This window comes from Ursus maritimus, unplaced genomic scaffold (assembly GCF_017311325.1).
Source record: "Ursus maritimus isolate PB19 unplaced genomic scaffold, ASM1731132v1 scaffold_5, whole genome shotgun sequence".
In the NCBI taxonomy this organism is placed as follows: Eukaryota; Metazoa; Chordata; class Mammalia; order Carnivora; family Ursidae; genus Ursus; species Ursus maritimus.
The window spans coordinates 42,086,738-42,109,205 of NW_024426663.1; the positions used below are offsets into that span (position 1 = coordinate 42,086,738).

General features: G+C 37.7%; 1 protein-coding gene across 1 annotated transcript in view; it reads left to right on the top strand.

The window, feature by feature from the left end:
• Nucleotides 1-21,348, top strand: part of DEPDC1B (DEP domain containing 1B) — an 83,936-nt gene extending 62,588 nt beyond the window's left edge. The window contains exons 8-11 of the mRNA XM_040622245.1: nt 7,547-7,713; nt 11,556-11,732; nt 18,807-18,992; nt 20,259-21,348. Of these exons, the coding sequence (XP_040478179.1) occupies nt 7,547-7,713; nt 11,556-11,732; nt 18,807-18,992; nt 20,259-20,420 (692 nt within the window). The 3' untranslated portion in view covers nt 20,421-21,348. The remainder of the gene's footprint in view (nt 1-7,546; nt 7,714-11,555; nt 11,733-18,806; nt 18,993-20,258) is intronic.
• Nucleotides 21,349-22,468: the final 1,120 nt, after the last annotated feature.

Here is a 22,468-nt window from a genome sequence, read left to right on the forward strand (position 1 = left end):
AAGAAATTAAGGAATAAAAACAAGTTTTATTTATTCATATATTAATCTTTTCTGGTAATCTTCATTCCTTTATGCAGATCCAGGTTTCCATCTGGTATCACTTTCATTCTGCTTGAAAAATGTCCTTTGACATTTTTTGTGGCATAAGTCTCTTGGCAGCAGATTCTCTCAGCTTTTTGGGGGAGAGGGAATTCTGAAAAGTCTTTGTTCAGACTTAGTTCTGAAAAGTATTTTCAATGGATATAGAATTCTAAGTTAATGGTTTTCTTCTTTTAGCACTTTGAAGATGTCTTCTGGCTTGAATAGTTTCTGATGAAAAGTCTGTGGTCATTACTTACTTTTGTTCCTGTCTTTGTAATGTATCTTTTTTCCTCTGAGTGCTTTTGAGAATTTCTTTATCTCTGATTTTTAGGAATTTAATTATAATATGCTTCTGAGAGGTTTTTGTGTTTATCGCCCTTTGATTCAGTGAATTTCTTTCCTCTGTTGATTTATAGATTTCACCAAATTTGGGAAGTTTTTAGCCATTATTTCTTCAATTATTTTTTCTGTGACTCCTTCCATTTTTCTAATGACACGTATTTTAGGTCACTTGATACTTTCCCTCAGGTTGCTGCAGCTCTTCATTTCTTTCCCCTACTTTTTATTTTGTCTTCTTTGCTTCTGTTTTGGCTAGTTCATTTTACTGTCTATTTAAGTTTTCTTTTTTCTCTTTTGAAGTGTTCATCTGCTGTGGGTCTTATCTAGTGAGTGTTTCTTTTGAGGATTAACATCTTTTATCTCTAGAAGTTCCATTTGGTTCTCTTTTATATCTTCCATTTCTCTCCTTCTTGTATTTATATATTTTTAAAAATATGAGCATATAGAATACCTTTTGTAACATACTTCTCTCTAAATCCTTCATCTCAGTTATTTCCTGGGCTATTTTTATGATTTTCTACTGATTCTTTTTCTCCTGATGGGTCACACTTTTCTGCTTCTTGGCTTGTCTAGTAATTTTGATTGAACAAAATCTTTTTCATTGTTGAGTGTCTGAACTTTGTTGTCTTCCTTTGAAGACGGTGAGCTTTGTTCTGTTAGGCAGTTAATTTAACTGAATTTGATTCATTTGCATCTTATTTTTAAAGCTGTTTTTAGGGCCCTACTAGACTAACCTTTAATGAATGGGATTTTGGTCCTACTATTGAAGCATAACCCTACTGGGCTTTCTATGCAATGCCTTCTGTGATCAGCAGGATTGTCTATTATGTGAACTCTGGGAACCATTCAGCTTAAAGCTCATGGGTTGTTTTTTGTATGACTTCATAGAGTTTCGCCTTAATCATGTATGTGCATTTCAGTTTTCATCAGAGTCTCAGGGGATTTCTCTGCAGCTTTATGGAACCCTTTTCCTGTTTAGCTCCCCGCAGATGGAACTCTGCTTTACAAGGTCCAGCTGACCCAACCTCCATGAACTCTGGTCTGTCTCTTCCCTCTGCTTGAGATCTCATCTCTGATCCATGTTTGGAATGTACCGGTAGGCAGAACGTGGGGAAATTGTAGAACTTATTTGTTTTGTTTCCTTTTCTCAGGGATTGTGGTCCTGTCTTATTGCCCCATGTATAGAAAAAGTTTTCTAGTTGTTTGTGGAGGGGGAGTTAGTCTGGTCCTTGCTATTCCATGTTGGTTGGAGTCAGAATTTCCTGTATTTTTAATAAGGTAGACACTGTCGTTTAAATCTTTTTCCTGCCATACAGTTATCAGATTATTCCAAACACCACTTTGGAACAGACCATTCTTTCTTCACTGATTTGTGATGACATTTCTGTGATATATTAGGTTCCCATGCATACGTAGGCCCCTTTCTGGACTTTCAGCTTTGTCCTGTTGGTCTTTTGTGTATTCTTAAGGTAGCATCAAACTACAGCTTTGTAACAAATCTTGCTTTCATGGTCAGGTGAGTCCCTACACCTAATTCTTGCGTTTTATGGACATTGGATAACTCCTTTTATTTTTTTTATCTATTTAAATTATTTCATTGGAGTAAGAACTTTTTACCTATTTAAATGAACTTTGTATCTATTTGAATTATTTGACTGGAGTAAGAAATGAAAGCAGGTCAGCTGTTGTAGTTCATCCTTGAAATCTTGTGTTCACCCACATAGTTGCTATATCAGTTATATCTATATCAGACAAAATGCTGTTAAAATGTAAGCCTTTTGCCTGAAGAACAACTTTCACCTAGGTTTTAAAACAGTAGCGTTTTACATTATACATTAATAGGCAATTCTAGCAAAGACTTTTATAATCTCTAGATAAACAAGGAGCCAGCTATCAAATGGCTGTCAAATGTTGTGATAGATTGCTTTCTCATTAATGGCAACAAAGGCATCCACATTCTTTCCTCTAAAAAGTCAAGAAAATGTTAATAAAAGTTGTTACAAGAACTTCTAATATTATCAGACATTGTTCTTTGTACCTAATAATAATGTGGACGTGAGATTTTTTTCTAGTGCCTCGAAGAGTCATAATTGTGGGAGTCTTTCTGAATTATGCATGGAGAAATTGTATGTGCGGATGATGTTTACATATGTTTATATTTTTTTCCAGCCTATGTAATATCGTTATGCAACCATTGAAGCAGTTAGGCTTGAGGAGGGCATTGTTAGATGATTCATTACTCAGTAATACAGCTATGTTGGGACATTGTGGAATTTTACTTATTCTCTCATTATAGAGGCCCAGAGCCAAATTCACATCTGTAAAACTACTGCACAATTAATTTCTTAACTGGCTTTTTTTTTTTTTTTGAGATTTTATTTATTTATTTGACAGAGGGAGAGAGAGAGAGCACAAGCAGGGGGAGAAGCAGGCTCCCTGCAGAGCAAGGAGCCCAACACAAGACTCGATCCCAGGACCCTGGGATCATGACCTGAGCTGAAGGCAGATGCTTAACCGACTAAGCCACCCAGGCGTCCCTTAACTGACTTTTGAAGAAAATCTAACCAGAGTTGCATCTGATTCGCATCGTATTTTCCACCCTGATATTAGTTTTAATGCTTTAATGCGGCAGTAGTAATGGTAGTAGTAGCAGCAGCCATCATCAGTGCTCTTAGAACTTTCAAATCACCTCGGCTTCCCTTGATAGACCATGGGCCCCCATCACAGTACAATGATTTGGTTTTACAACTGTCCACAACAATTTACTGCTGGTTAATGGGGATTCGTGAAGGTTAAGTGAGTTGTCCAAGCATATACAATCAGTGGGAACTGGGACTAACGCCAGATATTCTAGCTCCGTTCCTAGCAAAGGATAGGTCGTTGTCATTCCTTCATTCCTATGTTCACTCATTCATTCATTCATACATGCAGCAAAGAAAATGTTTATAAAGCTCCTATGATCTACCAGGTGCTCTTTTAGCTGTTGGAGGTTTATCGATAAATAAAACTGACAAGAATCCCTGACCACCACGTGGAGCTTACATTTCAGGAAGGCAGAGGGGAGATCATGGTAGATAACAAAAAAGTAAATTCCATAGTATATTAGGAGGTGATAATGTACAATTAGAAAAAAAGAGAGCAGGTGGGGGAATTGGGAGTACCAGATTTTATACATTTTGGGAGGCAGAAACAAATTAATTTTTCTATTTTTATCTGAAAATGATATCAAAATGACAGATTTTGTTCTAAAACTGCGTTTGCCTGGAACAATGTTCTGCTCCTTCCCTCCCTCCCCACTCCACCCCAAGAAGCAATGCTGTAAAGGATGGCTAAGTCACGAAGTCAACTTCAGAAGAATATACTCAATTCATAATGTATTTTAGCTGTAGTTAAAGTCTAATCATATTGTTAACCAGTCCCTACAGTGTTTTTTTTCTTTCTTTGGTAAAATGCATTCCACGCTCCAGGGGTGGGGTTTGTCAGGATTCTCATCTTATCTTGGGACTCTTCAAGCTTTGGACTAAGCAACTCTCCCTCCTTCTACTTTGTCCAGTGTTGTGCAGCAGGGCAGGGGTGGGGGGGTTAGCCGTGGCTGCTTCCCTCATTCAAGCTCTTGATGGTGCTTCCTCCACTGCCTGAGGCTAGGCCCTTGTTTTGGGAGCTGAGGGATTTAAGGAAGGAAGGAATCAGTAGCATAGCTTCTCTTACAGGAGGTGGGAAATCAACAATTGGAATGGATTGCTGGGATTAATGGCAGAAGGGAGGAAAGGGGAGTCCCTGGTTTCACAGGGGGCCAATGAGTTACTGGGATGTTTGTGAGTCAGGGGTGGTCCCCTAGGGACATAGGTTTGTGTCAATAAATTCTGGAGATGGGTTTACCTACACCTTCTCACCTGATTTTCATAAAACCTGAAATTGCGGCCAACTCCTTGGTTTGACTTTTTCCATATAATCAACTGGAAGTTTAGAATATAGTTAGACTTTTTTTTTTTAATATTTGATGGATGTAACTTTTATGTGTTAGATTAACCGTATCCCAATAAAGAAATTGGAAAATTAAAAAAGTTGTTGATTACTTTATAACCCTGATGTACTCTTGATTTTTTTTAAATGTTCCTTCTTACCACTTTATTTTTATAATGTTTATTATTGTGATTTTCTTCACTAATATTGTCCTGGAATATTAACTGTCCTGTCGCATAACTTGAAAATTTACCTGGAATATGTCCTGTCGCATAACTTGAAAATTTACCACTTTTAATAGCCATGTAATATTCTATTGACAAATAGGTGTTTGAATGTTTACCTGTACACCTTATACTTTACCAGAAAAAAGGGCTTGCTGAAAGAAATGCATTATGCTTTCAATTGGCTTGCTGTCTCTTTCATAAAACAATATATATACATGAAACACAACAAGATAAGGGGAAATCCGATTGCCCAAAGGTGTTTATAATTTGGAATAAAGAAGGGATTTGTGGGCTGATGTGCTAGAAAGCTTCATGGAAAACGTAGAAAGCCTTGTGGAGAAGGAGATCTGGAAATTAATTAGTTCTTACCAGCTCCGGTGCTGCTGCTTCTTCCAGACCATCATCCTGCCCCTCACCCTCCTCCTTCCGTGGTGCCCTCGCCACCTGTTCCCTAGAGAGCTGCCAGAGTAAGAAGTAATTCAGGCTAACTGACTCCCCTGCCCAGAACCCTCCCCTGGTTTCTCAGGTCACTCATGATAAGACCCAAGTCCTTAACAATAGCCTACAAGGTTCTGCGTGGTCTGGCTCTTGCCTTCCCTGTAATGGCATTTCCTACTTGAAGGCTCTTATACACTCGTCTCTCTTCACACTGGCCTCACTGCTGTTCCTCACACACTCCAGACGTACTCCCACGTCACAATCTCCGTAATCGCTGTTTCCTCTGCCTTGAAGATGCGTCTCAGATTTTTCCCTGGCTTACTCTCATTTCCTTAGGATCTCTGCTCAAATTTCACCTCCTTTGAGAGAGACCTTTCCCGAAAAACCAGGCAACATGGTTTCTGACCACATCCCATCACTCCCCAGCTCCTTTCCTTTATTTCTCTCCATAGCATTTTTTCCACCTGACATATTTATGTATCTCTTTATTTATGCTCCATGAGATCAGTTAAGGATTTTGTTTTATTTCCCACTGTATGTCCTCTTCCAAAATAGTTCCTGGAATATAGACAAGGCTTACTAAATATTCGTTGGATAAATGAATGAATGAATACATGGTCATAACCATTTTTTCTCCCCATAGGTTTGTTTATGCAGAATTGAAAGGTCTAGTGATGATAATCAGCAGCAATATTTTCAGTGAACATCTAGGATTGAACTGGGTGTGGTTTTTGGTTTTTTTTTTTTTTAGAGTGCATTTTTTTTTTTTTTTAGTTTCATAGGTAGAATTTAGTGATTGAACTGTTGCATACAACACCCAGTGCTCATTCAATCAAGTGCCCTCCTTAATACCCATCACCCAGCTACCCCTTCCCACCACTCCCCCTGCCCTCCAGCAACCCTCAGTTTGTTTCCTATAGTTAAGAGTCTCTTATGGTTTGTCTCCCTCTCTGTTTTAATCTTATTTTTTCTTCCCTTCCCCTATGATCCTCTGTTTTGTTTCTTAAATTCCACATATGAGTGTCATCATATGTTAGTTTTCTTTCTTTGACTGACTTATTTCGCTTAGCATATTACCCTCTAATTCTATCCACGTTGTTGCAAATGGCAAGATTTCATTCTTTTGATGGCTGAGTAACATTCCATTGTGTATATACATATCACGTCTTCTTTATCCATTTATCTGTCGATGGACATCTGCACTCTTTCCATAGTTTGTCTGTTGTGGACATTGCTGCTATAAACATGGGGGTGCAGGTGCCCCTTTGAATCATTATGTTTGTATCCTTCGAATAAATACCTAGTTGAACTAGGTGTATTAAACCTCCCTCCTGCCTCCTTTTCCCTCCCATGCACACCCACTGAGTTCATGATCAAACCCAAGCTCCTTAGTCTAGCATTCAAGGCCTTCCAAGGTCTCATCTGTGTTGACCTTTCCAGGTCCACTTCTCTGCCACGCCCTCACCTTCACGGCCCATGCTGCCGTCCTAAGGAGTGACTTACAATTCCCCTCATGTGCCCCTTGCAGATGTCTCTTGCAGCATCTCTCACATTTTGCTCTTGTTTTTAATGGGTGTCTCCTCACAGCACATAAGCTCTTTAGAGTAGGGGACCTGGCATATTTTCATATTTTCAGGACTTGGCACAGTCCCTGGCATATCATAAATGGTCAGAAAATACTTACAGAACCCCAAAGATGGTTTTGCCTCCAAGACAGAGATTAGTGGGAACTTGAAAGAGGTTTGATGTGGAACAAATAAATTGATGAAAGCAGTTTCATCTCATTAGAGGGTTTAGATGTGGTTGTGTCTGGGGACAAATGGGATTGAAGAGAGCACAATACTAGAAAATTGTAATTTTTAGCACAGTATTAGAATACTCTAATTCTGTTGGAATACTCTAGTTTGGGTGAGGAGAGATGGCATATAAAATGATTGAATCAGTACACTCAGAAAAAACAGCTTACAAGAGAAGAAGGGTTATTTGACGTGTGTTGTTTGGAAACAAGTGCAACCATCTGGCAGTGGTTTGACTGTAGGCCTATCAGCCCTCTGAGTCAGCCTGTAAGAGTCATGCCAGATAGTGACCCTGCTCGTCCTGCGGACATAATACAAGGGGGAGAATTCACGGCAGTAGTGGTGCATTCGTGTCCTTGCTCATGTTGTCTTGGTCCTAGTAACTATGAGTGTTGAGGAGTAGGTTAGACTTAACCTGATTTTAGTTCAGTGGGAAAGAAGGCTGTGAAAATCTGGTTATGTCTGGCAAGGGTGTGAGGGAGGGAAATGGCTGTATTTGTTCTAGATGTTTGTCATCCCTAGTTGATGGTTTGTATTTTCTGTGCTGATTCAGTGGATCTATAATCAGTTGGCCCAGCACAGTTGAATATGTGGACATGTTTTATATAATTTTAATAAAAATATCTATTTTGAAAAATGTAAGCATAATTGAGTCAAGGAGGCTATTGGTTTTGAAAGATTAAAACTTTTTTTTCTTAATAGGTTTGTTACAGAAAGAGAAAATGGCTATTGAAGCTTTTCAGATATGCTGCCTCCTCCTGCCACCAGAAAATAGGAGAAAGTTACAGCTCTTGATGAGGATGATGACAAGGATCTGCCTAAATAAGGAGATGCCACCCCTGTGTGATGGCTTTGGGACCCGAACACTGGTAGGTTGATCTCTAACATCTAACTTGACTTGAATTTTTGGAATACGGTTCAACTGAGTAAGTTTACTAGCTTGGCAACCCAAGAAAGGCGCCAAGACAGGCTTGCTCAAAGAGCCATGGCTTGGAAACTGTTCAGGTGGGATTATACTTCCATGTTGGTGTCTTAAAGAACATAATGGAAAGCGAAGAGTGAGTAGGGATAGAGTCTGAGTGTAGAGGTGTCTGCTGTCTCCTGCCTCCTGTCAACATAAAGAGAAGAAGGGTGAACAGTAAGGAGAAGGGTTCTCTCAAGAAAAGGACATACTTTCCTCCGGGACAGAGTTGCGAAGCATTTGTTACTCTAACAAGTAGGAGAGGGGCAGCACATATAATGGGCTAAAGAGGAAAGAAGTAAAACATAGAGTTGGACTAGACAGCCTGGGGGAGACAGAGAATTTGTTCTCTTGGGGTATGATCTAAGGGTCTATGAGTGAGGATATTTCTTTTTTTTTTTTTAATAATAATTTTTTATTATGTTACGTTTGTCACCATACAGTATATCCTTAGGTTTTGATGTAGTGTTCCATGATTCATTATTTGCGTATAACACCCAGTGCACCATGCAATACGTGCCCTCCTTACTACCCATCACTGGCCTATCCCAATCCCCCACCCCCCTCCCTCTGAAGCCTTCAGTTTGTTTCCCAGAGTCCATAGTCTCTCATGGTTCATTCCCTCTTCTGTTTACCCCCCTTCATTCTTCCCTTCCTTCTCCTACCAACCTCCCTGCTATTTCTTATGTTCCATAAATGAGTGAAACCATATGATAATTGTCTTTCTCTGCTTGACTTATTTCACTTAGCATAATCTCCTCCAGTCCCGTCCATGTTGCAGCAAATGTTGGGTAATCGTTCTTTCCGATGGCTGAGTAATATTCCGTTGTATATATGGACCACATCTTCTTAATCCAGTCATCTGTTGAAGGGCGTCTCGGCTCCTTCCACAATTTAGCTATTGTGGACAATGCTGCTATGAACATTGGGGTGCATATGGCCCTTCTCTTCACTACGTCTGTATCTTTGGGGTAGATACCCAATAGTGCAATCGCTGGGTCATAGGGTAGCTCTATTTTTAACTTTTTGAGGGACCTCCACACTGTTTTCAAAGTGGCTGTACCAGCTTGCATTCCTACCAAGAGTGTAAGAGGGTTCCCCTTTCTCCATATCCTCTCCAACATTTGTTGTTTCTTGCCTTGTCAATTTTTGCCATTCTAACTGGTGTAAGGTGGTTGTCAATGTGGTTTTGATTTGAATTTCCCTGATGGCTAATAATTTTGAACATTTTTTCATGTGTCTGTTAGCCATTTGTGTGTCTTCATTGGAAAAGTGTCTGTTCATATCTTCTGCCCATTTTTTGATTTGGTTATTTGTTTCTCGTGTATTGAGTTTGAGAAGTTCTTTGTAGATCCTGGATACCAGTCTTTTATCTGTAGTGTCATTTGCAAATATCTTCTCCCATTCCATGGGCTGCCTCTTAGTTTTTTTGACTGTTTCCTTGGCTGTGCAAAAGCTTTTTATCTTGATGAAGTCCCACAAGTTCATTTATTCTTTTGTTTCTCTTCCCTTTGGAGATGTGTCATGAGAGAAGTTGTTGTGGCCGATGTCGTGTAGGTTGCTCCCTATGCTCTCTTCTAGGATTTTGATGGATTCCTGTCTCACATCGAGGTCTTTCATCCATTTGGAGTTTATCTTTGTGTATGGTGTGAGAGAGTGGTCAAGTTTCATTCGTTTGCATGTAGCTGTCCAATTTTCCCAGCACCATTTATTGAAGAGACTGTCTTTTTTCCACTGAATGTTTTTTCCTGCTTTATCAAAGATTAGTTGCCCCAAGAGCCGAGAGTCCATTTCTGGGTTCTCTATTCTGTTCCATTGGTCTATGTGTCTGTTTTTGTGCCAGTACCATGCTGTCTTTGTGGTCACAGCTTTGTAGTATAGCTTGAAATCTGGCAGTGTGATGCCCCCAGCTTTGTTTTTCCTTTTCAACAATTCCTTGGTGATTCGGGCCTTTTCTGGTTCCACACAAATTTAAGGGCTATTTGTTCCAGCTCTTTGAAAAATGTCATTGATATTTTGATTGGGATGGGATTGAAAGTGTAGATTGCTCTGGGTAGCATAGACATTTTAATTATATTTATTCTTCCGATCCATGAGCATGGAATATTTTTCCATCTTTTTGTGTCTTCTTCGATGTCTTCCAAGAGTGATTTGTAGTTTCTAGAATATAGATCCTTTACATCTCTGGGTAAGTTAATTCCGAGATAACATATGATTTTTGGTGCTATTGTAAATGGAATGGATTCCCTAATTTCTTTCTTCAGTCTCATTGTTCGTGTATAGAAATGCAACTGATTTCTGGGCATTGATTTTGTATCCCACCACACTACTGAATTGCTCTATAAGTTCTAGTAATTTGGGGGTGGAGTCTTTTTGGGTTTTCCATATAAAGTATCATGTCATCTGCGAAGAGAGACGGTTTGACTTCTTCTTTGCCAATTTGGATACCTTTTATCCCTTTTTGTTGTCTGATTGCTGTTGCAAGGACTTCTAGTTGGGTGAGGATATTTCTGAAGATATTTTCAATTTGGTTTAAAAACGTATATACTAGTTTTGAATTCTACTTTGTTGTGTCAGCATGTCTTTTAAAATAGGGTTTATGTTTAGAATTCTAAGAATTTCTTAATTTTCCTCAAAATTGGAGGTCTTGGAGCAAAATCGATGCTTCATGGGGGTGTACATCCTTTCCATATCCTGGTGAACCATGGTATATTCCTCGGGGTCTTCTGGCCTCATTTTAGAAGTGTGGGGTAAGAGTGGAGGAGCACTCAGTGCCCAGTAGAGTGATTCTTGACCTTCCTTTTGGGTGGAGTAGATGGGTAATGGGGCTAATGGACCCTTTTGAAAAGCTGAAGAAAACTTTGCACCTGTTCCCCAGAAGAATGCACGTGTAAAATTTTATGTAGAATTTCAAGGCATTAAGATTCCCCAATGTCCGTAGTATCCAGGTAAAAAATGTCTGGGTGTCTCTGTACACATAAGTGAGAGTGCAGATAAAGTATCTTCTGCAGTATGTTGATGATATGAAGTCTAATTAAACAGAATTACGTGATTTCATGCTTATAGGTTTTGAAATAAGTTTGTCAGCAATAAAATTAGTAGGAAAAAGAAAAAAAATCCATCCAAATCATAGTTAATATGAATTCTATGGAAGCAGCTACATAATATTTTTTATATTTCTGCTTATCGTAAGGCGTCTCATCACTTAATGCACTTGTGAAGTCTCATTGTTTTGTTCAAACGTGATTGTCAAATGTACACCCAGAATCCTAGGGAAAGTAACAGTTAACTAGGAAAAAATGTAATAGTTGAGGCACATAGATTATGCTAGCAGATTTCTAAAAAATCAAAATGAAATAAGGATATTAGTAAACTAAATGGGTTTAAAGTACTTTGAACTTAAAAGTGCTACATGATTCAAGTAATGGCGGTGATCATCATTTGCAGAATCTGTTTATATATATTTAAAACTGTATAGGAGTGTGCTTTAAAAACTGCTGAGACAAGTGTCTCTGCTGAGTCTCTGTGAGATGAGATGCACCTTCTGTTCATGCTGGTTGACAAGAAGATCAGCCCATTGAGATGACCAGGTGTGGCCAGGCCCAGACAGGATGTGTACCCTGGGCTGTGGGCCTTTTCTCACTGACTAGTCACATTTGGTTTTTGCAGATTAATTGAATGCAGTTCAGCATGAAGAAAAAAAAACCTCACCTGTGTTTATTTAAAAAATACCTCCTCCTCTTTTTTCAGATGGTTCAGACATTTTCCCGCTGTATCTTGTGTTCTAAGGATGAAGTAGACTTGGATGAGTTATTAGCTGCTAGGTTGGTGACATTTCTGATGGACAATTACGAAGAGATTCTGAAAGTCCCTCTGGCCTTGCAAACCTCCATAGAGGAACGTGTGGCTCATCTCCGAAGAGTCCAGGTAAAGGAAGGGATATTAACAGTCCTTGAAAATTGCCAGCAGAAAGTCATGTAAACTTGCTAGGCTTCTTGGAATTTCTAGATGTGAAGGACTGAGTGACTAAATATGTACAAAGTGCTGCCAGCAGGGCTTGGTATATGGTATCGGTATATGTGTGCTTGGTAATTCTGAAAATTTATGCTTACTTGGTTTGGTTACATCAGTCAGTGCTGCATACTTCTGATTGCAAATTCCTTAAATGATGACCGTTCTGGATTTTTATTTCCAAATTTTAGTTTCCAAAGGAGTTAAAACGGGCCTTACCTGCTCTATAAAACTATTGTGAAGAGTAGAATATTATATGTAAAACCCCTAGCTTCGATGTCTGACGTACAGCAGGTACTCTTTGAAAGGTAGCCTATTGTTATTGTTGTTGTTACTGTTATATTAAAGTGATGCAGAAGAAATGTAATACATGACTGTGATGTGGGCCCCACAGAGGGGTGTGTATGTCAGCCTGTGGGAGCAGACACTTGGTAAAGGCAGACAGAGGTCTGCCTGGCTCCTTCTGAATGAGTGGCCCTCTTTCTGCTTAAGTACTTTTTGAGGTTCCACAATTAAGGACTGGTGAACTGCTACCTCCTGAATTATTATTAAAGTTAATAATTGTCCCTGTTTTCAGCGTGCAATTTAAAAATCAAAACAGGTGTCTGGGTGGCCCAGTCGTTTGAACTTCTGACTCTTGATTCCAGCTCAGGTCAGGATCTCAGCATTGTGAGATTGAGTGCCCCCCGCCCCCCTGCTCAACAGGGAGTCTTCTTCTCTCCTTCCTCTCCTGCCCCCCATGTGCTCTGTGTGTATGTGTGTCTTTCTCTCTCTAAAATAAATAAATCTTAAACTATTAAAAAATTAAAATAGAAAAAGTTTTGATGATTATCAGTGTTAAATATATTCAAAGAATTGGAAAATATAGAAAGTGTGCACCAAAAACTTGTAAGAATAAAACCCAATGTTCAGTTAGTATTATGATCTTTCAGGTGTTTTTCTGTGCCGTGCCTTCTCTTCTCTTCTCTTCTCTTCTCTTCTCTTCTCTTCTCTTCTCTTCTCTTCTCTTCTCCTTCCTTAATTGCCCCCCCCTTTCATACCTTATTTTTTCTTGACACTACAACAAGAAATATTTCCTGCATCACTGAATATTCTTGACTGACCCCAGGGTGGTTGAGAGCACAGATGCTGGAGCTAAGTGGTACTTGTATTCCTCATGTGCCCTTCATTGGTCCTGTGACCTCGGGCACATTTTTTAAAGTGTCTCTGCTTCAGTCTTACCTGATATCTCTTTTTGCTCATCTGTAAAGTGGGATAATAACAGTTAATACCTACCTCCTAGGGTTGTTTTAGGGATTGAATGGCTTAAGATGTGTAAAGTGCTTAGAATGATGTTTATCACATAGTAGCCCCTCAGTTGGTAGCTGCTGCTGTTAATATTATTATCATCATTAGCGTTGTATTATTCCACAATATTGTTATTGTTGGTAGTGTAGTATTCCATAATATGGATATATACCACAATTTATTTTAATGTTTTTCTTTGGTTAATATTTAGATTGTTTCCATTTTCCCCTCCATTTTGCAAATAATATAAGGGTAAATATTTTTGTAGCTAGATTTCTTGGGGGGGATGATCCATGATTATTTTCTAAGAATAAATTTTTAGAAGTGGCATTGTGTGGTCAAAGGCCACGGATGCATTTTAAGTATTGATTGCATATTGCCAGATTTCCCTTCATAATGATTGTTCCGATCCATATTCCCATGAGTGGTCCAAGAAACCTTGCCTACTTCTCATTCACATATATATCTTTGCCATTTTAATGAGTAAAAAGTGTAGCCTTATTGCTGCTTTCGTTAAATCCCCTCCCCCCAATATTTTTATGACCCAAACTTAAAAAAAAGTAGAGAAGGAAAGAAGGACTGAATTCTGCAAGGAGAAGTGATAGCAACAGCTGTTGCCCTGTATACCCGCTCGGTTCGTGGTGCCCGTAGTGCAGGCAGTCACTGCAGCAGCTTCGACCGGAGCCCTTTGCTCTCCGTTGAAGATCAGAGGCTGAGCTGTGCTGATTCATTTAACAGCAGATTAGCATGATCTTGGGGAGACGCACTGCCCTGGCACTAAGTGAAGCCAGTAACCACTCGTTTGTCCAATTACGTTTTCTCTCTTGGAAGTGCTTGGTGGAATCGCCCAGCAATTGTTTTAGTACCTGGAGATCTGCTCTCTCATGTGGCCTGCTCAGCCCCGACAGCCTATCAGATTTAGGGCAGGGCTTCTCTGAAAATGAACAGTGTTACTCAGATTGTTCCGGGGAAGGTTCAGGGCTGACCCCGTGATAGATAAATTGTGAGGTGGGCATTATCTTTGACACCAACCTTCTATTAGCCTTGACCGCAACCCTCTTCTTCCTTTTGTGCCCTTAAATCATAGGTATCTAGTATTTTTCTTACTAGGCTTCTGGCGGCAGTACAATAGGTGTTATATTTTTGGGAAGATGGAACTCTTGGAGCATGAAATTAAATACTTTTTAATTTCTTTGTTATTAAAGTAACATTGACATACACTGTTGTTAGTTTCAGGTGTACAGCAGGGAGATTCAACAATTCTGTACATTACTGATCCCTGCAGTGAGTGTAGTCACCATTCAACATTATTACATTATTGGCTGTACTTTCCATCTCTGTGACTTATTTTATAACTGAAAATTTGTACCTCTGAACCCCCTTCATCCATTCACCGATTTCCCACACCCCCGTACCCCCTCTTCCCTAGCAACCACCAGTTTGTTCTCCGTATTTGAGAGTCTGTTCAGTTTTAATTTGTTTGTTTTACTTTTATATTCCAAATATAAATGAAACCATATGGTATTTGTCTTTCTCTGACTGACTTGCTTCACTTAGCCTAATACCTTCTAGGTCCATCCATGTTGTCACAAATGGCAAGATTTTATTCTTTTTGATGACTGAATAATATTCCATTGTGTGTATATACCCCATCTTCTTTATCTGTTCATCTGCAGATGGATGCTTAGGTTGCTTCCGTATCTCGGCTATTGTAAATAATGCTGCAATAAGCATAGGGGTGCACATATATTTTCAAATTAGTATTTTCATTTTCTTTGGGTAAATATCCAGAAATGGAATTGCTGGGTCATAGGGTAGTTCTATTTTTAATTTGTTGAGGAAACCCCATACTGTTTTCCACAGTGCTTGTACCACTTTTTATTCCCACCAACAGTGCATGAGGGTTCCCTTTTCTCCACAGCCTTGCCAACATTTGTTATTTCTTGGCTCTTTGGTTCTAGCTCTTCTGACTGGTGTGAGGTGGTATCTCATTGTAGTTTTTACTTGTGTTTTCTGGAAGATTAGTGATGTTGAGCATCTTTCTGTGTGTTTGTTGGCCATCTGTAGGTCTTTGGAAAAATGTCTATTCTGATCATCTGCCTATTTTTAAATCAGATTATTTGTTTTTTTTGGTGTTGAGTTGTATAAGTTCTTTATATATTTTTGATAGTAAACCATTATTGGATATATCATGTGCTGGTATTTTCTCCCATTCCCTAGGTTGCCTTTTTGTTTTATTGAGGGTTTCTTTTGCTGTACAAAGTCTTTTTATTTTAGTGTAGTCCCAGGAGTTTATTTTTGCTTTTGTTTCTCTTGCCTGAGGAGAAATATCCATAAATTTATTGCTTCTTAGGGTGATGTCCAAGAGATTACAGCCTATGTTTTCTTTTAGGAGTTTTAAGGTTTCAGGTCTCACATGTAGGACTTTAACCCATTTTGAGTTTATTTTTGTGTATGGTATAAGAAGGTGGTCTAGTTTGATTCTTTTGGACTAGCTATCCCATTTTCCCAGTACCATTTATTGAAAAGATTGTCTTTTCCCCATTGTATATCCTTGTCTCCTTTGTCATAGATTAATTGACCATATATGCATGGGTTTATTTCTAGGCTCTCTATTCTGATCTCTATTCTGATTTGATCTATGTGTCTATTTTTGTGCCAGTACCATACTGTTTTGGTAACTATAACTTTGCAGTATAGTTTGAAACTTGGGATTGTGATACCTCCAGCTTTGTTTTTTTATTCAATTTTTTTTTTTTTTTACTATTTGAGGTCTTTTGTGGTTCCATACACATTTTAGAATTACTTCTTCTTGTTCGGTGAAAAAATGCTATTGGTATTTTGATAGGGATTGCTTTTAATCTGTAGATTACTTTGGGTAGTGTGGGCATTTTAATGATATTCTTCCAATCTATGAGCATGGTATATCTTTGCATTTGTGTTGTCTTCAATTTCCTTCTTTTTTAAAAAAGATTTTATTTATTTATTTGGCAGAGAAAGAATACAAGCAGGGGGAGCAGCAGGGAGAGGGAGAAGCAGGCTCCCTGCTGAGCGGAGAGCCCAATGTGGGGCTCAATCCCAGGACCCTGGGATCATGACCGGAGCTGAAGACAGAGACTTAGCCAGCTGAGCCACCCAGGCACCCCATCTTCAATTTCTTTCAGAGTATAGTCTGTCACCTCCTTGGTTAAATTTATTCCTAGGTATTTTATTCTTTTTGGTACAATTATAAATGGGATTGTTTTCTCAGTTTCTCTTCCTGCTATTTTGTTAATAGCATAAAAATCATAATAGATTTCTGTATATTAATTTTGTATCCAGCAAGTTTACTGAATTCATTTATCCTAATAGTTTTTTGGTGGAGTCTTTAGGGTTTTTTATGTATAGTATCATGTCATCTGCAAATATTGACTGTTTTACTTCCTTCCCAATTTGGGTGCTTTTTATTTGATCGCTGTGGCTAGGACTTTCATACTGTGTTAAATAAAGTGGTGAGAATGGTCATCCTTGTCTTGTTCCTGATCTTAGAGGCAAAAAATACCTTTCAGCTTTTTATCATTGAGTTAAATGTTAGCTGTGTGTTTTTCGGTGTGCCCTTTGTTCTGTTGAGGTATGTTCCCTCTAAACCCACTTTGTTGAGAGGTGGGTTTTTTTTTTCTTTATTATGAATGGCTGTTGTATTTTGCCAAATGCTTTTTCTGCATCTGTTTAAATGATCATATGGTTTTTATCCTTCTTATTGTTAATGTGATGTGTCACATTTGAATAATTTGTGACTACTGAACCACCCGTACATCTCTGGAATAAATCCTACTTGGTCATGGTGAATGATCTTTTCAATGTATTGTTGAGTTTGGTTTGTTAATATTTTGTTGAGGATTTTAGCATCTATGTTTATCAGAGATACTGGCCTATAGTTATCTTTTTTTGTAGTGTCTTCATCTGGTTTTGGCATCAGGGTACATTGAATTGAATTGTACATTGAATTTGGAAGTTATCCTTCCTTTTACACTTTTTTGACTAGTTAGAGAAGAATAGATATTAACTCTTTTTTAAATGTTTGCTAGAGTTCACCTGTGAAGCTTTCTGATCCTGAACTGTTATTTGTTGGGAGTTTTGTGATTACCATTTCCGTTTCATTAATAGTATTTGATCTCTTCACATGTTTGATTTCATTCTGATTCAACCTAGGAAGATTGTATGTTTCTAGAAATTTACCCATTTCTTCTAGGTGTTCAATTTGTTGGAATAAAATTTTTCATAATACTCTCTTATAAGCCTTTGCATTTCTGTGGTGTTGTTATTTCTTCTTCTTTATTTCTGATTTTATTTATTTGAGTCCTCACTCTTTTTGTGTTGTCAAGTCTGGCTAAAGGTTTATCAATTTTTTTTTTTTCTTTTCAAAGAAACAGCTCTTGATTTCATTGATCTTTTTTTTACTCTTTATTTCATTTATTTCCACTCTAATCTTTATTATTTCCTTCCTTCTATTAGCTCTGGGCTTTGTTTGTCCTTTTTTTGTAGTTCCCTTAGGTGTAAGGTTAGGGTGTTTATTAGTCATTTTTCTAGTTTCTTGAGATAGGTCTGTATTACCATAAACTTCCCTCTTTGAACTGCTTTTACTGTGTCCTGAAGATTGGAACCATTGTTGTTTTCATTTAATTTGTCTCCATGTATTTTTTATTTCCTCTTTGATTTCTTCACTGACCCATTGGTTATTTAGTAGCATGTGTTTGTGTTTTTTTCTAAGTTTGTTTGTTTGTAATTAATTTCTACTTTTACACTATGTGGTTGGAAAAGTTGCTTGATATATGATTTCAGTCTTCTTAAATTTATTGCGATTAAATTTATTGTGGCCTAACATGTGATCTATCCTGGAGAACGTTCCATGTGCACTTGAAAAGAGTGTGTATAATGCTGTGTTTGAATGGAATGTTCTGTATATATTTGTTAGGTCCACCTAATCTAATGTCTTGTTCAAAACCACTATTTCCCTGTTGATTTTCCATCTGCATGACTTCTCCATTGATGTAAGTGGGGTGTTAAAGACTCCTATTAAGACTTGTATTACCATCAATTTCTCCCTTTATGTCTGTTAGTATTTGCTTTGTGTATGTAGGTGTGAAATTAAATATTTTTAATGGATGTTCATTTATTTATGAGTCTTGGTATTGTCTTTTCTCTTTTTTCTCCGTTCTCCCTTTTGCCCTGTAAGTGTCTGCACATTTGTTTTCTTGCTTTTCACTGTTAACATATTTGGAGATGGTTCTAGTACTTCTCCATACATAACAGCCATGCTGCACGTGTGTCCCTGTCCATTTGCAAGGAAGGGAGGATCAGATTCTCCAGATGTGGAAAGGAGCGAGGCTTCAGTATTGTAATTGCTTTGAGTCATTTTTGTCAACATGTTTAGTTTATGTTTCAATTTAATTTTATTTAAAAGAGCACACCAGGTTTTCTGTTTATTAAAATGGCTCTTGGGTTTAAAAAGGTAAGAATCTCTTATGTAAAGCTGTGGCTTTAAGTGATATTTTATTCAAATTTATAGAAATACTTTTACGTTTGAATAAAGAGTTTCTCCCTAATGAATTGAAGAATGACATGGCATTCCTAGTAGGAGATATACTGTATTTGATCTGAACCAATTTTGCAACTTATATGAAAATACACTTATTCCTTTCACTATTAATCCTTTTGCCTCAGATAAAATACCCAGGAGCCGATATGGATATCACTTTATCTGCCCCGTCATTCTGCCGTCAAATCAGTCCAGAGGAATTTGAATACCAGAGAGCATACGGCTCTCAGGAACCTCTGGCAGCTTTGTTGGAGGAAGTCATAACAGATGCCAAACTCTCCAACAAAGAGAAGAAGAAAAAATTGAAGCAGGTAAAAAGGATATTCTTTAGAAGCCATTTCTTCTGCCTGCTGTTCTTAATATTGTTTTTTCTTTTTATTCTCTATTTTAATGGGTTTCAGGTGAATCTCATCTTCTGAGACATAGCAGTTTTGAAAGTATATTATTCAATTCATATATTCCAGAAGTCTCATGGGTGTACGCAGTTGTGGTCAGTTTCCCACATCTTAGCCTCCAGTGTAGAGATTTTACCATTCATCACTGAGCTCTTCATTACGGAGCCGCTCTCTGTTATTTGTCCTTTGTTTGGGTATGTGGCATGATGTGAGTTAGTGGAGCAATTACTTTGAGTTCGGAGAAGCTGTCAAATGAGGACAGATTCCTCTTGATTTTTTTTGAAAGGCAAATTGTATTGAATTTGCAGATACAAGATGTGTAAAATTGAAGAGACTTTGGTTTTAGGTGGCCAGTATCAAATTGGTTTCTTGCCTCAGGCATCACTGAAAGTGTTTAATTCCTGCTAGGCAACACAGCTTTGGGTTTCATTGAAGAGTTTTTAACTCCAAAGAGATTTACTTTGACCATTCTTGAAGTACTGATTCAAGATTAAGGGAATGATTTTTATTTTTCAAGACTGATTCCTGCAAGCTTGATTCCTGATCATATCGTACATATGGGATTATACACAGAGCACCAGAGTTCTAGAATCCCAATCATATTTTTCTCAGTAGTTTTGGAGAAGAGTTCACTGTTGAGGTTCAAAGAAAAAGCATATTGCCTCTCTTTAAGATTTTCATAAAGTAATATATACTGGAACGTTTTCCCTTCCATTTGAGCAGAAGCAGGTGGGGCCGAGTTGGAGAAGCAGGGAGATCGTGAAATATAGTTGGGCCAAAATTTTCTTGAACTGTATGGAACATAAGTTATTTTCAAGTCAGAATTACTTGTGAATATTTTTTAAAGTAAAATCTGTTTATAGTTAGCAAGCGGGGGGAATTTTAAGAAATCTGACCGAAATGAGTTTGTTTGAAGATTGAATCAAATTAAAGTTGCATTAGATCTATAACAAGTGAAATCAAATGATCTCACAAGAAATGGATTTGTGTTGGAGTGAATTTGATTATGATTTGTCATCATCTTATTCTGTTTTCTGATGGAGAGCAATAAACAGTAAAACAAAATAAAAACAGCCTAGTATGGAATCAGATTAGAAACTCTTTAATTTTAAAATTAGATCACCTAATTTTATTGGTTCTTATCTGGTTTTTTGACTTATCTTGAATCTTTTTTTTTTTCAGTTTCAAAAATCCTATCCTGAAGTCTACCAAGAACGATTTCCTACCCCAGAAAGTGAAGCACTTCTGTTTCCTGAGAAACCGAAACCGAAACCACAGCTGCTAACGTGGGCACTAAAAAACCCTTTCCAACCATTTCAAAGAACTAGAAGTTTTCGGATGTAGTACTTCCATAGCTGTTAGAGATCTCTGTTGTTGTTGACTTGAGCAAATGTGTGGTTAGAGGAGGACGATGGCGGTGGAAGAAAGAAGAGCAGAAAATAGAGACTACTGAAATATAAAATGATCGGACTTCCAAAAATGTTGAGCCATTATCAGTATTTTTATAAAACTCAGTGCTATTTTTAAAAGTGTAAAAATCAGTTAAAATTTAGACAAATATATAGTGGTAATGTTAACATGTTTGTAATTGTTACAAATTTAAGGGTATTTTTATTTTTTTATTCATTGTTTTTCATGGTGTTAATAAAATAATTGTGTGTACATTTTAGTTACTGATGTCTTTGTTATAACCGAGTCTTAAAAATAGTGTCTATACTTGAATAAGAAAGACACTGGGTACTGTTACTGTGATGCTGTTGACATCATAGCTTAATAGTTGTGATTTCTCTTGTGTAAAATCTGGTTGTCAATGTTGCACAAAGATTCTTAATGTCCTATATTATGATGGCTGTGTCTTTTATTGCAGATTCGTTGGATGTTATGACAGATATAACTAAAGCTGGTTCTTTAATAACATATATATTAGCAGGTGTTTACCTCTGAGTGGAGTAGATTTTCATTTTCCTGCGGTGGTATAATTTCAGTCGTAGCTGAAAACGGAGAATTGAACTGAATAAAGTTTTTTGGTCCCCTTACACCTGTGATTGTAAGTCAGATCTTCGTTATTTCATTAAAACACAAATGGGTTAAGTAAAATGAAACCACTTCGTTTATAAATATATTTCCCCCAGCTTCCTCATCCTTTTGAAAGTAAATGGAATGTAAATAAATACTTTTTTTAAAAAATACTATACGTGGTTCTTTTTTGGCATTTCTTTAGGTTAGTTATAGAACATCCTCAAATGCTGAACATCATTATCTTTGCCAGTGTGCTCACATCAGTCACTTATTTCTATGATAAAATAAGTGACATTTAGGCTTTTGTACTAACTTTCAGGTGGTGCTTTGTCAATTTCTTTTGCTTTGCTTTGCCCTTTTGCAAATAATGGTACACTCAGATTATGGAGCATCTGGAGGCCTTCTTTATAAACAATTACCCTAAATCTTAAGAGTAACAGTCACTAATTGGCTTGTTCTGCCCTTTGGACTGAATTTTCCTTGCCTTTGTGATCTGGCCCTGTTCTTTTGTAGCAGAATGCCTCCTACATTTGACTCAGATTTTGTTTACTTAAAAATGGATAAAAGTATTCCTATTGATTCGAGTACCACCTTTCCTTCCAAATACGTAAAGTAATGGGAGATTTTTAGTGTCTCAGTATTTGTTTTCAGACCTTGGAATAATGTGTACAACAAAGAATAAGTCTACTTCTGCTCTCTTTGCTCTCCAATGCAGAATGTACTTTCCAGAGTCTTCTCTCCTGTTGCTTATCTTTAGAAATATATGTGACTGTTTTTTTTCCCCTTAAGATTACATTTTTTAAAAGATTTATTTATGTATTTTAGAGAGCACGGGGGGACGGGGGAGAGAGAGAGAGAATCTCCAACAGAGGAGATTCTCTGTGCGAGGAGCTCAGTGTGGCCTGATCACACGACCCTGAGATCGTGACCTGAGCCAAAATCAAGAGTCGGACACTTAACCCACCGAGACACCCAGGTGCGCCAAGATTACTTTAAAGAAAAAAGTATAATTCATTAAAACATCACCACTACCTAAGTGTGAAACTGCTGAGTGGATAATACCAGTTTTTCAAAGTGGTTGTACAGTGAACTCTCCCATTGGTGGTATATAAGAGTTTTTTTTGCTTAATGTCCTCAGCAAAAGTTGCTATTGTCAGTTCGAATTGTCATCAAGGAGGTGGGTGTATAATTGTATCTCATTGTGGTTTTACTTTGCTTTATTAATATGGCTAAAGATGAAGACTTTTTCCATATTTTTAAAATTTTTTCTACTTTTACTTAAATTTCAATATCAGCTTGTCATGTTTCATGTGTGCGCATGTGCGCACACACACACACAGAGCTGGGATTTTGATTTGGATTGTGTTGAATTT